The 14,631-nt window shown below is 43.5% G+C and overlaps 1 protein-coding gene across 1 annotated transcript in view; it reads left to right on the top strand.

Annotated features, from left to right (window-relative positions):
- The first annotated feature begins 2,280 nt into the window (after nucleotides 1-2,280).
- ATP6V0A2 (ATPase H+ transporting V0 subunit a2) overlaps nucleotides 2,281-14,631 on the top strand; it is a 34,753-nt gene continuing 22,402 nt past the window's right edge. Inside the window, exons 1-6 of the mRNA XM_012782165.3 lie at nucleotides 2,281-2,629; nucleotides 7,378-7,456; nucleotides 9,938-10,035; nucleotides 11,500-11,637; nucleotides 12,484-12,572; nucleotides 13,732-13,858. Coding sequence (XP_012637619.2) covers nucleotides 2,513-2,629; nucleotides 7,378-7,456; nucleotides 9,938-10,035; nucleotides 11,500-11,637; nucleotides 12,484-12,572; nucleotides 13,732-13,858 — 648 coding nt within the window. The 5' untranslated portion in view covers nucleotides 2,281-2,512. The remainder of the gene's footprint in view (nucleotides 2,630-7,377; nucleotides 7,457-9,937; nucleotides 10,036-11,499; nucleotides 11,638-12,483; nucleotides 12,573-13,731; nucleotides 13,859-14,631) is intronic.

Raw genomic sequence — 14,631 nt, 5'->3', positions numbered from 1 at the left:
AAAGCCTTAAGAATGCATACAGCACAAAAGCACACAATAATTGATAAGGAAAGAGGTGAGGATTGGGAGAGGGAAAATAATATAGGGAGGAAGGTACATCAAAGCCAGGGGCACATGTAGCCTCTGAAAACATATGCCAAGACTGCATTTAACATAGGCAGACCCTGAATTTAGTGCCCGATGTCACAGCACCACATAAGATGTGTTGTTGCATCTTTACTGCAGAGTTCTTGTCCAGGAGGCTTCAAATCTTCCTTCCACTCTTAAGTCCACTTTTAAATAGGGGGATAAACCAATCAGGCACAGGTCATAACTGTCTACTAGATAGAAACCCTAGTTTCCTGCTCAGTTTTCAGCATCTGTTCTGTTAGATAGTGGTGGGCCTCCTCCCAACCCCAAGGTAGGGCTGATTTAGGAGTCTGGGTCAATTCTGAACTGAGGGGTTGGGGTGTGGGTCAATTTTTGTCCAAACTGCAGTCATTTGAATTCACCTTCATAATTCTTTCTTTTTTTTTTTTTTAGACAGAGTTTTACTTTGTTGCCCAGGCTAGAGTGAGTGCCGTGGCGTCAGCCTAGCTCACAGCAACCTCAATCTCCTGGGTTCAAGCGATCCTGCTGCTTCAGCCTCCCAAGTAGCTGGGACTACAGGCATGCGCCACCATGCCCGGCTAATTTTTTCTCTATATGTTTTTAGTTGGTCAATTAATTTCTTTCTATTTTTAGTAGAGACGAGGTCTCGCTCAGGGTGGTTTTGAACTCCTGACCTCAAGCAATCCGCCCGCCTCGGCCTCCCAGAGTGCTAGGATTACAGGCGTGAGCCACCACGGCCAGCATAATTCTTTCTTATTATTTAAAATTCTTCTTCTTTTTTTTTGTAGAGACAGGGTCTCACTGTGTTGCTCAGGCTGGTCCTGAACTCCTGGCCTCAAGGAATCCTCCCACCTTCACCTCCCAAAGTGCTGGGATTACAGGTATGAGCCACCACGTCTGGCCTCACCTTCACAATTCTTACTGTATCTTAGCATCACCTATACTGTTGTTTAAACTTTTCTTTAAATAAAAGTACCAATAATACCAATTATACCAACCAATAATATTTATGACACCATGTGTCATAAATGTTGTATCTTTCCTAATAAATATTAAACATGTAACAACAGATTTTTTTTCCCTTTCAAGTAGCACTCTGTGTTTCATCGGAGGAAACACTGGCGTCCTCCCTCTTCTACATTTCTTTCTCTGATTTGGGTCTCTGTAGGTTGAAGCTATTATATCCTATAGAAAGAGATGGAAGTTGTCTTTTGTCAAAGAAAAGGAAATACCCACTGATTAACTGCAGTCATTCAGAAAGTCTTTCAATGGCAGTTAATGTAACTAGCTTTGGATTTAAGATATTTATGGAAAATTAACTTAAAATTTCCAAGTGACAGGTAATTTAGCCTGTATTTGTGGGCTTTGTTAGAATGCCTTTTGTACTTAAGAGAGGGAAAAACTCACTTTGGCAGGAGAATGGAATCTGGGGTGCCTACCATATGGTTTTAACTTTCTAAGTGTATAAAGTCATGTATGCATTCAAGAACTCGTACTGAGTGGCATGCTACGTGCAGGGCCCTGGGGGCCCACAGTGCCGGAGACCATGTCCCTGCTCTGGCAGAGCTTACATTCTAGTGGGAAGGCCGGCACTAAGCACCCAGACCAGGTTTCAGATGGTGGCAGGTGCTGTGAAGGAAAGAAATCGGTGGGTAGGGAGGTCGGGCAGCCTCTCTAGGGAGACCCGAAGGAGCCGGCTTGGGGAGGTAGGCCGGGGAAGGTGCTCCGGGCAGACGCCAGGTGTACGCCAGTTGCGCACCAGGTGCTGGGCAGGCCGTCGACGGGACGTGTCTGCAGGTGGCGACTGTCGAGACAATGTCGTTCGGCGGTCGCCAGGTCGGTGGGAAGGGAAGACTGCATCCGTGCAGGGGGACTCTTTCTGGGGTCGATGGGGAATGTTGGAAATGGGGTCGTGGTGATGGCTGCCCACTCTGTAACTTCACTGAGAATCACGCAACTGTGCACCTGCAACGAGTGAACTCCTCGGCTTGTGGACTAGGGAAGGCGCCTCTTCAACAGCTGCAGCAAGCCCAGCGAGCGGCTTTCCCCGCGGGCTCCGGCTGAGCACTGGCCGCGGCAGCCCTGTCCGCCGGGTTTGCGCCGGTTGGCCCGGCCGCCGCGGCACGATGCCGCAATCCCGCGCATCCATTGGTCGGCCGGCAGGGGGCGGGGCGCGGGGGCGGAACCGGAACCGGCCGCAGCTCGGGGGCGGGGCTTCGCTGGCGGCAGCTGCGGTCCGGGCGGCGGCGGCCGAGGTGGCAGGACCCCGGACAGCCGCTGCAGCTCGGCTCCCCATGGTGCGGGGCCGCGGTCAGGCCGCTGGAGGAGCCCGAGGCCTGGGCCGCCCCGGCTGACTGCGCGGGCCCGCGCGGCTCGGCGCGCCGCTCCCGTCGAGCCCCTCCGCGGCGCGGGCCGGCCCGCCATGGGGTCGCTGTTCCGGAGCGAGACCATGTGCCTGGCGCAGCTCTTCCTGCAGTCGGGCACAGCCTACGAGTGCCTCAGCGCCCTGGGCGAGAAGGGCCTGGTCCAGTTCCGAGACGTGAGTGTCTCCCGGGAGACGCGGGCCGCACCTGCCCGCCCGCCGGCCGCTCTCACGTCCCGCCGGCGCTCGGGCCTTCCCGCCGCGAGCGCCCGGGGAGGGGTGCGCCCCTGCCCCCGTTTCCCAGGCGGAGAAGCCGAGGCCTCAGCTTACCGGACCGAGCTTCCGTCCAGCGGGGGGCTGGCCCTGGGTCGCCGGACGTCTGGTCCGCGGCAGCCCTGCCCGGGCTAGTTGGGATCGCCTGTGTGTGGTGGTCATCAGCTTGGGGTGGTGCGCATCAAATGCCTGAGAGGACAGATCCGATAAAGGCCTTTCGTTGTCCTTTTGGAATCCTTACGGGGCTGGGGGGAGGACATTAAGCAGATAAATACGTAAACCAGAAAATGTTTGCTGTAAAGAAAATAAAGCGGTGTGGTATGATGGTGATTTGGTGGGAGGTGCTTTTGAAGTGGTGGTCAAGGAAAGCCTCTCTGAGGAGGTGACATTTCGGCCGAGACCCGCGTGGGAAGGTGCTGGCTTTGGGAAGATCTGGGGAAAGAGGGTCCGTGGTGGAGGGAACAGGAAGAGCATAGACAGAAGCTGAACTGGGAGTGAGCTGGGGGTAAACTCCTTGAGGAGAGGTGTTTTCATCAGTTTTCTTCACTGGTGTGTAATGATGGACATACCATCGTGTAAGGACTAGAAGCACAGTCATTATTTGTTGAACGGGAGCTGTCTCCCCAACATGTGTTAAGAAACATTCGGGTCTGTATCCATTTACTTGTTTATTGTTTGTCTCCACCATGGACTGTCAACCTTGCAGGGCGAGGACCTTGCCTGACTTGTTCACTCCTGATTCCCCTGGACTTATCACCGTGCCTGGCATTTCTTGGCATTAAATAGGCATTTGTCGAATGAATGAACAAGGTTTTATTGAGTGCCTGCTATGTTCAGGCATTGTTTTTGGTGCATGGGGACTCAGTGGTGAGCGAGGACAAGTCCCTGTGTTCCTGGAGCTCACAGTCTGGGAGGAGACATAGTAAACACTGATTTTTTTTGAGACAGAGTCTCGCTTTGTTGCCCAGGCTAGAGTGAGTGCCGTGGCGGCCTAGCTCACAGCAACCTCAAACTCCTGGGCTCGAGCGATCCTTCTGCCTCAGCCTCCCGGGTAGCTGGGACTACAGGCATGCGCCACCATGCCCGGCTAATTTTTTATATATATATATATTAGTTGGCCAATTAATTTTTTCTACTTAGAGACGGGGTCTCGCTCTTGCTCAGGCTGGTTTTGAACTCCTGACCTTGAGCAATCCGCCCGCCTCGGCCTCCCAAGAGCTAGGATTACAGGCGTGAGCCACAGCGCCCGGCCTAACACTGATTTTGAGTTGAGATAAGTGCTCTGAAGGAAAAGAACAGGGTGTAAATGGGAGACTATTAAGCAGGACCTAATATTTATTGAATGGAAATTTACTCAGGCTAACATTTTATTTCCTGGCCACCACTTTCATTTCTTGGCTGTTCCCCCTTATCTTTCTGAGGGATCCTTAATTCCAAAAGGGAACAGCCCTAGCCCAGATATGACATCCGGGATGTTTGGGTTGGCCCCATGAGGCGCCTGCAAAGTTGTGGAGAAACAGGTACAGGTCAGGTGCAGCGCCCTTCCTGGTTCCTGGAGCTGCTTGGGTTTCAGCCTATGGCACCCACTCAACAGGCAGGCACTGCGTGGACCCCTGAGGAGCACCCAAAAGACATGGGCAACAGACGCAAGTGAAACAGGCTCCTTTCTTTGTACAGGTGTATTTGTTCCATTCTGTTGGTACTCAAGCCAAGATACTTATCACACTTCAGTCGCAGATTTGAGCCAATGCTCTAATCACCACAGAGATTCAAGTTTCATTAAGTGCCATTACATTAGGTTGTAGAGTATACTTAGGATCCTTTCTAACTAAAAGCCAGTGAAAAAAAATAAAGTGCTGTCCATTTTTTTCCAGAAGGAAAATAAAACTAAGACTTTCTGTCAGCATCCTAGGTGCTAGTGCAGAAAACATTGTCACATCTGATGCTTCTGCTGTTTTCTGGAGTTACTTACTGACTTTGCAGACATTGGTCTTTTCTGGTTCATTAGGGCTTTTGTTTTAGTAATCTTTGCCAGGGAAAAGGGGCAGCCAGTGGTGACAGCCAGTGAGAAGACTTGGAAAAGAAAGGTCATTCAGCTAACCATTAGAACTCAGTGCAGGAAAGGTCCTCTCACTTTTGTAACAGTTCTCAGACTAAGAACAGGTTTCCTGTGTAGTCCTTTAGCTGAAGTGGGAGAATGAGAGGTGTGAATATCATTGCAAACAGCACCAGGTTTCCTCTGTCCACGTTTTTCTAGGTTAAACAAGTCTTAAAATGAATCTGCCTTAAAATGTACTTTATACCATTAGCCTTGATCTAGGGTGTCTTTGCTACCCTAAAAAGAAAGCAAAACCTAAATTTTATAAAAGGAACCATGCAACAGAAAAAAAAAAAACCCCAAACCAGTTAAAGTATATAAGCCTAGTGATGGTGGTATGTCAAATTCATTTATATTTGTAGCAAAATTGCTGCTGAAATTTACCTCCTTATAAAGAGTCTACTATTTATAGAACCATTGTTGTGCAGTTAAAGTTAAGTAGTGTTTGATACTGAAGGAAACAAAATTGAAATTGAGAAGTAGTGTCCACGGTTGACAGGATTTGACGCAGAGCTTTGTTTCCAAGTTCTCAGTTCTATGGAACTAGATCGTGTCTGAATCATTAGGAGATTAGAAGTGGTTACTTTAGAGTAGTATGACTTCTAGAAATAGATGAGGTGACAAACAAGTGAAATTTAAATTTTTATCGTTTTTTTTCTGCTTAATACTCTTTTTTTTTTTTTTTTGAGACAGAGTCTCGCTTTGTTGCTCAGGCTAGAGTGAGTGCCGTGGCGTCAGCCTAGCTCACAGCAGCCTCAAACTCCTGAGTTCAAGCAATCCTGCTGCCTCAGCCTCCCTAGTAGCTGGGACTACAGGCATGCGCCACCATGCCCAGCTAATTTTTTTCTCTATATATTAATTGGCCAATTAATTTCTTTCTATTTATAGTAGAGACGGGGGTCTCACTCTTGCTCAGGCTGGTTTTGAACTCCTGACCTTGAGCAATCCACCTGCCTTGGCCTCCCAGAGTGCTAGGATTACAGTTGTGAACCACCACGCCTGGCCTCTGCTTAATTCTTAAAAAAAAAATTGAAAAACTGAACAGGAACTGAGCCATTTGGTGTAGACACTTCTCAGGTTGAGCAGTTTCATATCAAGTTGTGTCTTAACTGTTTTTTAAGAGTGCCCAGTACCAATGCTGGGTGGAATAAAAGATAAACTTCTTATCCTGAATGGCTTTCAACATGAATGATTACTGTAAATTTTTTAAATTGTACAGGTAATATATTGCCCTGTGGGAAATTCTATACCTAGAAATAAACATTTTAACTTTTTGATTAATATTGAACATTTTTCTGATAATATCGTAAAACGTGCATATATGTGTGTTTTTGTATAATTGGAATCACATTGAAAATATTTTTTTTCCTTTATTTTCATCATCTGGGAACTTGTTAGACACATTGAAAATATCTTAATCTGCTTTTCACACAAATTGTGACTAATTTCCTAATTTTATTAAATATATTTTTATGATTTTTTAGTGTTTTCTGCCTTTTAAAAAATTTATTTATTTATTTATTTTTGAGACAGAATCTCACTCTATTGCCCTAGATTCCCTTAGGGAAAAAGTACAGATACAGACAAAAATATATCTATAAGAACATCAACCTCAGAGAAAGAAGAAAAATGATAACCCCCAAATCCAACAACAGAAAATTGGTTAAATAAATTATACTCTATATCCCTCCAATGGAATACTACTCAGCAATAAAAAGGAACTCCTGATACAAGAAACCACATGGGTGACATTTGGAAACATTATACCAAAGGCAAGAAGCCAGACACAAGAGGCCACATAGTGTAGGGTTCTTTATATGGAATCTCCAGAAAAGGCAAATCGAGAGAAAGTACATGAGTGGGGCCGTAGGCAGGAATGAGGGTTACCTAAAATGAGCATAAGAAATCTTTTCTGGGGGGATGGAATATTCTAAAACTGGATTTGGTGATGGTTGCATGACTTGATAAACTTTCTAAAAATCATTAAATTGTATACTTGAGCCAGGCACTGTGGCTCACGACTGTAATCCCAACAACTCTGGAGTCTGAGGCAGGAGGATCACTTGAGCCCAGGAGTTCGAGACCAGCCTGGGCAACATATCTAGACTCTGTCTCTAAAGAAGTCCAAAATATTAGCTGGGTGTAGTGGCACCTGCCTATAGTCCCAGTGAGCTATGATCGAGTCACTGCACTCCAGCTTGGGGTACAGAGTGAGACCTCATCTCTAAAAAATAAATAAATTGTGTACTTGAGTGGGTGAATTGTATGATATGCCTCAATAAAGATGGATAAAAATTATGGTCAGCCTCCCAAGTAGCTGGGACTACAGGCTCAGGCCACCACGCTTGGCTAATTTTTCTTTTTAGTAAAGTCAGAGTCTCGCTCTTGCTCAGGCTGGTCTTGCACTCTTGAGCTCAAGCAGTCTTCCCGCCTTGGCCTCCCAGAGTGGTAGGATTACAGGCGTGAGCTATCACACCCAGCCAAATTTATTTTTTAAATAAAAAATATTTAAAAATTTTAGAAATTTAAAGCCAATTTTTCATCCTCTTTTCAGCTCAACCAGAATATAAGTTCTTTCCAAAGAAAATTTGTCGGTGAGGTGAAGAGGTGTGAAGAACTAGAGCGGATATTGGGTAAGTTTATTTTCCATTTTAATAACTTAATATTTATTTATTTATTTATTTATTTACTTACTTATTTACTTACTTACTTACTTACTTACTTACTTACTTATGCTGTCACCCAGGCTGGAGTGCAGTGGTGCAATCATACCTCACTGTAGCCTCAAACTACTGGGCTCAAGTGATCTTCCTGCCTCAGCCTCCTGAGAAGCTGGGACTAGAGCTGAATAATTTTTTTTTCAGCCACCATGCCTGAATAATTTTTTTTTAAAGTTTCCTGTAGCGACAGGATCTCACTATGTTGCTCTGGCTTGTCCTGAACTCCTGCCTGGCCTTAAGCGATCTTCCCGCCTCAGACTCCCAAGGTACTGGGATAGCGGGTGTGAGCCACAGAACCTGGCCCATTACTGTTTTTTTTTTTTTTTGAGACAGAGTCTCGCTTTGTTGTCCAGGCTAGAGTGAGTGCCGTGGCGTCAGCCTAGCTCACAGCAACCTCAAACTCCTGGGCTTGAGTGATCCTTCTGCCTCAGCCTCCCGAGTAGCTGGGACTACAGGCATGCGCCACCATGCCCGGCTAATTTTATATATATATATCAGTTGGCCAATTAATTTCTTTCTATTTATAGTAGAGACGGGGTCTTGCTCTTGCTCAGGCTGGTTTTGAACTCCTGACCTTGAGCAATCCGCCCGCCTCGGCCTCCCAAGAGCTAGGATTACAGGCGTGAGCCACAGCGCCCGGCCCCATTACTGTTTTTAATGCCCGTATAATATTTTATTGTATTAATGTGCCATGGTTTTTTTTTTTTAAAGCAGTCCCTTGTAGTTTATTATAACTTAAAAATGTTCCATACATGTTAATATATTACTTAATTTAAAATTATATCAAGGGACAAGGGAAGCAGGAAATGGCAGATAGATTGATCAATAATAATTTCCTTTTTCTCAGGCCTTCCTTTTGCCAACATGTAAGCTCGGTGCTCTCTGATGGTTAACCATTAAAACTCAGTAGCTCAAGGCTACTTCCTTTATTTCTGAAATCTTTAAGTTTAGTTATTATCAAGTCAAGCCTTGAAGTTCTGACTGAAATGAAAGGGAAAATGACAGACAAACTGAAGTTCAAAATTTGTTCTTATAAGGTGAAACGATGGGGAGGAAGACTGTTACTTGGAATGATTTCTAATAGCTGATCATTATTATGGATTTTTAAATTGAGGATTTTTAAAATTAACAGAAACTTCTAGTCATCTGAAATCTGTTCCTGTTCATATTGCTTGAGGTCCTAGTTATTTGTGTGGCTTGAGACATGCCTGTGTTTGCAATCTGTGTGAGTCATTGGATAGATCGTGTACTTGGAATGAGGTTTTTAAAGGCAGGGCAAAAGTGATAGCACAGTAGACACGTCCAGGACTTCCTGTAGTTTAAATTGCTTCAAAAAGAATGCAGACTTGAAACAATACACCAGGAACTCTCAAGTAAATTTAGGTGTAAGGTGGGCATGGGGGTGAGCACCTGTAATCCCAGCTGCTTGGGAGGCTGAGGTAGGCTTGAGCCCAGGAGTTCAAGACTAGTCCGGGCCATGTAATGAGACTTTTTCTCTTAAAAAAAAAGATAGAGAATAACTTTAGGTACAAATTGGTTAAAACAGTTTGCATCCATTTCTAGAAACCTCTTAAACCCAGTGCTTCCTTTGCTATCTTGTTCGTAAGACAGTTGCTTTTCTTTTTCTTTTCCTTCCCTTCTTTTTTCCTCCCCTTCCTCCCCCTCTCCCTCTTAAAAATAGTAACTCTTTTCTGATATATTATGTCTGATAATGACCACCAGGTATTGTGACTTTTATCCTAAAGAAAAGGTTGTTTCATGGAATTGAAAATATAAATTAAAGAAAGCGAGTCATTTTGGTTTGTACTATTGATTTTGTGAATATAGTCTTTATCTTAAGTAGTGAAGCAGTGTGAGCAGTTGTCCTAAGTTACAGCATCCGGCCAGCTGGGGAGTTGCAGGGAGCCTGGCTTCCACTCTGGGTGCTCATGCTGGAAGAATTGTGATTTTCTTAATGGACACCCACCTCTTCCTAAGAGCGTCTGCAGAGAAAGTCAAGTTGCCGGATCTTGTGGGGACTATTGTACGTCTATCACTTGGGTTATTTCTGCACTTCCAAGTGTGCCCCTGACCTCTGCTTCATTCTACAGATACAGAGGCAGTTGTGATGTAGAAGTTCTTTAACTAAAATTTTAGAAATGAAAAAAATGGGGGGGGGGGATTTCAGAAAGTGTGTCTCTAGCTTGTTTATTTTGTCACTGCATGCCAGTATCTCCAGGCAGCATTCTTTTGTAGATCTTTGGAAACAAGTTTGCCAAAAGGGACCTGTAAGTGCATTGGAACAAGAAAGAATTTTGTGCATTCAGACAGGACAGGTAGGGATTTAAAATGTTTTGACTGATATGTGTCACAGTAAATTTTTATATCTAATTTGTTTAACTTTTATTTTCACAGTTTATTTAGTGCAGGAAATTAACAGAGCTGATATTCCCCTTCCTGAGGGAGAGACCAGTCCTCCTGCACCGCCTCTTAAACAGGTTCTAGAAATGCAGGTAACTTGCTTCTGAAGAAGGTGCTTGAAGCCATTGATCTCAGGGGCTATCTTATTTATATTGTCTAATGCTTTTCTGTTTTCTTGAATCCATGGGATAAAAATTAAAGAACAGAATTATGGTTAACCCTCAGTAGTAGATTATCTGTGATAAATTTTAATGATAATTCAATTTTCTCTTACAATGTAAGACATGCACTTCCTTTCCAGGTGGTGGTGAACAGCAGCTAGTGAGAATTAGCCATCAAATTTGGCCCATGGGCTTTTAATGTTTTGGAAAGTTCATTCTGGGATTACCCAGGCCTTAGCATTTCTCTCCTGCAAGTCACTGAGGCTTCCATCCTGTGCCTTCACAGTCCTCCTAAATTCGCCCTGCCTGCCCCTCTCTGATCCATAGAAGGTGGTGTGAAGTCGCTAGGTTATTCCAGGTGGGCGGCAAGCAGAACTCTTTCACCCTGCGATCACGGGCTCGTGTGCTGGGGATACAGCCGTCTCTCTGTGAGCACACCAGCTCGTGGTGTTGATTAGTACCCCCCACCCCCATGGATTATCCATTGAGGCTTCAGTCTGATCATTTTTTAGTTCATCACCCTGGGAAATAGGCGAGAGCTCTTTATAACTCTTCTAAAACAATTGCTGCTGTGTAACTGAGGCCATTCCCATTGCTGACTGCTCTGTTTATCCACGGGGAAGTCGTGTAACATTTGCTGTATGAGTAGACTCCAGGGAGAATCATACAGTCAGATGAGTAGGAAGCAGTCATCTGGTTTGGCCTGTTTGGTTGGTCGCTATGATATAATTATAAACATAATGATCACTCTTTATAGTTTTTATACGGCAAAACAGAAGTAATGAATGTAGCAAGTTAAGTGATTTGTTTGAATACAAGTTCTCACCGACTCGATTTGTTTTACAGATTTCTGCTTCTATTGTTTTAATACTTAAGTTTGTTAAGAATGCTTAGTATGTAACTAATTATTGAAGAAGATTTATTCTCAAGAAATTTTATGCTCAGTTATATAAGAGCAAGTGCATAAGCTAGAGACTAGAAAAATATGTTGGAAAAGATTATCTGACCATTTTCTGTGTTGCAAATAAGAGGAAATGTAGACTTGAAGAGGAAGATGCTTTGATGTTTGATAGTAGATAAGCAGGCAGCGGAAACCAAAAGAAATGACAGGACCTGCGATTAGAGAAAAGGGCCAGTCTTCAGGTCATTGGAGTCATCATAGCCCCTGAATGTTTTATATCATATGTGGTGTGAATGTCACAGAAATTACTTGAATTAATATGAAGTGATAAACGATGGACCTTCAACATCTTTGCATGTTTTCATACCCCCGTCCAACTAACATAAATTCTGGATTTTTAAAAGCTCCAACTGGTTTTGGTGTACTACAAAAAGGTTGTTAGAATCACACTTGGAACTAAGTCCTACTTTTAACTAACTGCTATTTTGTTTTAGGAGCAGTTACAGAAGCTTGAGGTTGAACTGAGGGAAGTCACCAAGAACAAGGAGAAACTGAGGAAGAACTTGCTGGAACTGATTGAGTACACGCACATGCTGAGAGTGACAAAAACCTTCGTGAAACGCAACGTCGAGGTATTGCCCACCCTGTGAGGCAGACCGTGCCCGGCCTATTTTTATGATCAAGAAAAATTGAACAGTGGAAGTTGAGCTCTAAAATTTGGTTTCTCCAAATTGCTGAATAAAGGATGTAAAAATAATCTATATAAAAATAAAGAATAGGCCAGGGGCGCGGTAGCTCATGCCTGTAATCCTAGCACTCTGGGAGGCCGAGGTGGGTGCATCCTTTGAGCTCAGGAGTTCAAGACCAGCCTGAGCAAGAGCGAGACCCCATCTCCACTAAAAATAGAAAGAAATTATTTGGGCAACTAAAAATACATAAAAAAATTAGCCGGGCATGGTGGTGCATGCCTGTAGTCCCAGTTGCTCGGGAGGCTGAGGCAGAAGGATTGCTTGAGCCCAGGAGTTTGAGGTTGCTGTGAGCTAGGCCGGTGCCACGGTACTCTAGCCGGGCTACAGAGTGAGACTCTGTCTCAAAAAAAAAAAAAAGAACAAAGTATAGTCTGTGTAGTAGTGCTTCACTGAGCTGAGTGTAGACAGAAGTGCATCCCTTCTGAAATTAGTTTCACTCAATATAGTAGTTGACCTCTGATAAAGTTATTCTATCTTGGATGAAGGTGATAACTTATAACTATTCTTTTATGTAAATGTCTTTAAGTGGCTTACAGATAATGGATAGGAGATTATCTTTTTATTTATCAGAGCTGAGTTGTATGTGGAAGTTACCTTAGGGCCTTTGCACCCAGATCCAAGTAGTTAGATACGATGTTCTTTCTATATAAACTTGTTTGGAAATATGACATGAGAAATAAAGTGTCACTTTTAATGAGACACACTGGTTTTATATGTTTCTCTTTCTAGTTTGAACCCACTTATGAAGAATTCCCTCCCTTAGAGAATGATTCTTTGTTGGACTACAGCTGTATGCAGAGGCTGGGGGCAAAACTGGGGTAAGTGACAAGGACTGGGTGTCACACTTCATACTGCCCTTCCTGTAGAGTGGATGAATGCGGAGTGTTTTAAAGCTCGTGATTGAATGAAAGGAAGTGAATATTTGTTTGAGAAAACACTGTACTCCTATACTTGTTGAGCTGAATTACTCAACTGTGTTGACTTTTAAGCTAAATACAATGGACATTTCTTTTTTTGGTATAATGATTTGGAAAGAAACAACATTATGTCATTCAGTGTTACTCCTATAAGCCTAAAATAGTTGGTCACTGAAGATCAAGTCCTGTCTGGTGGAAGCATAGGGGTTAAACTGAGTTGGTTAATTTTTTTATTAATTATACTTTAAGGGTTTCTTTCTGCTGTTTCTTCTGTTTACTTGAACTAATGGCAACTTCTTCATGTGATTTTTGATTTTTTTTTTTTATCATTATGAACTTACATTCTTGAGTTCCTTATCTGAAGGAATCAGCAGTGTTGGTCTGAGGATGTGTTCCTCCAGAGAGAATTTGTGTTTGCATTTGTCAGGTACCTGGCAGTGCTCTGCCAGCCTGGAATCATTTGCATTTGCAGCCTGGGATTTGTTGGTGGTTGGTTTGTTTTTTGACTATGCAAGTAAGTGAATTTAAGCCCTAAACCTGAGTGAATTTTAACCTATGGTTATAAATTCTTAGGGAAGACTTTTCTGTCCATCTAGAACCCAAACCGAAATAAATAAGTTTACTTGTAGCCTCCTTTGCTGGGTGGATTTTCTTCTGGTCCACCCATCACTGCAGGTATAGCCCTTCGGATGTGAAGAAGTCCCAGTGTGGGGGGGATTCAGTTCTGTCTTGGCACCTTCTTTGGGCCCAGTGCAAGTCTTCTTTCTCTCCTGCTAGTGAAAAACTCTAGGCCTCAAGATACTGGGTTAGTATGATAATCAGGACAGCTAGGGGGCCCTGTTTTCTTTTTGATTCCAGGAATTTCTCTTTCTTATAAGCTCAGCTATACATTTAAAAGGGTGTCTCAAAACTATTTTATGCAGCATTTGAGATGTTTCGCAGTTGGAGGGCTTTCCATTTTCACCATTTTGCCTGAAATGGAAGTCTTTATCATTCTTTTAATGCAATTTGCTAATGTTCATTGCTTTCAATTGACTCGGGTTGGCTTTATTATTCACAGATTTGTGTCTGGCTTAATTCACCAAGGAAAAGTTGAAGCATTTGAAAAAATGCTGTGGAGAGTCTGCAAAGGGTACACCATTGTGACCTATGCAGAACTGGATGAGTCCCTCGAAGACCCTGAAACGGTTAGTACATGTCACAGTCACCTTTTAACAATGACAGACAAACAGCAAAGTTGGAGATACAGTGGAAAGGATGTTTTTCTCCTGACCATTAAGTTGTTAGCCCGATGCCTCATATTTTTTAACACATTTGTGTGTAGTTCCTAAAATCAAGGACATTCTCCCACAGCGCCACAATATGACCCTCAAAATCAGGAGAGGAATGTCGATACGTTACTACGTTTTGAGCCACAGATCCTGTTCAGGTTTCTCCAGTTGTGATGATACCGTCACAGCGAAGGATCTAGTGTTAGCATTGCACATTATTGTTAGTTATCACGTCGCTTTGGTCTTCTTCATTCTGGGACAGTTTCTCAGACTCGCCCTGACTTTCATTTAAAATTGACATTTCAAAATATTACAGACCAGTTTTTTTGTAGAACGCCCCTCAATTTGGGTTTATCAGATGTTTTCTCACTATTAGATTCAGGTCATCTGTCTTTGGCAAGAATGTCACTGAAGCGAGGCTGCGTTCTTCTCGTTGCATCCTCCAGGTGGCACATGGTGTCATTTGTCCCGTTACTGGTAGTGGTCACTTTGATCACTTGAATAAGGTAGTAGTAGCCTTAGGTTTCTCTACTGAGAAGTTACTCTCTTTTTTTCTTTGTAATTAATAACTACTTTGGGAGAAGTGCTTCGAAACTGTGACTATCTCATCCTTCTTCAGATTTTCAGCTTATTCATTTATTTCCTGTTTTATTCAGTGGGTTGTATTCTCTTACCATATTACTTATTTT

The sequence above is a fragment of the Microcebus murinus genome, chromosome 22, assembly GCF_040939455.1.
Source record: "Microcebus murinus isolate Inina chromosome 22, M.murinus_Inina_mat1.0, whole genome shotgun sequence".
NCBI classification, from domain to species: Eukaryota; Metazoa; Chordata; class Mammalia; order Primates; family Cheirogaleidae; genus Microcebus; species Microcebus murinus.
This window is presented reverse-complemented; position numbering and strand designations above follow the sequence as displayed.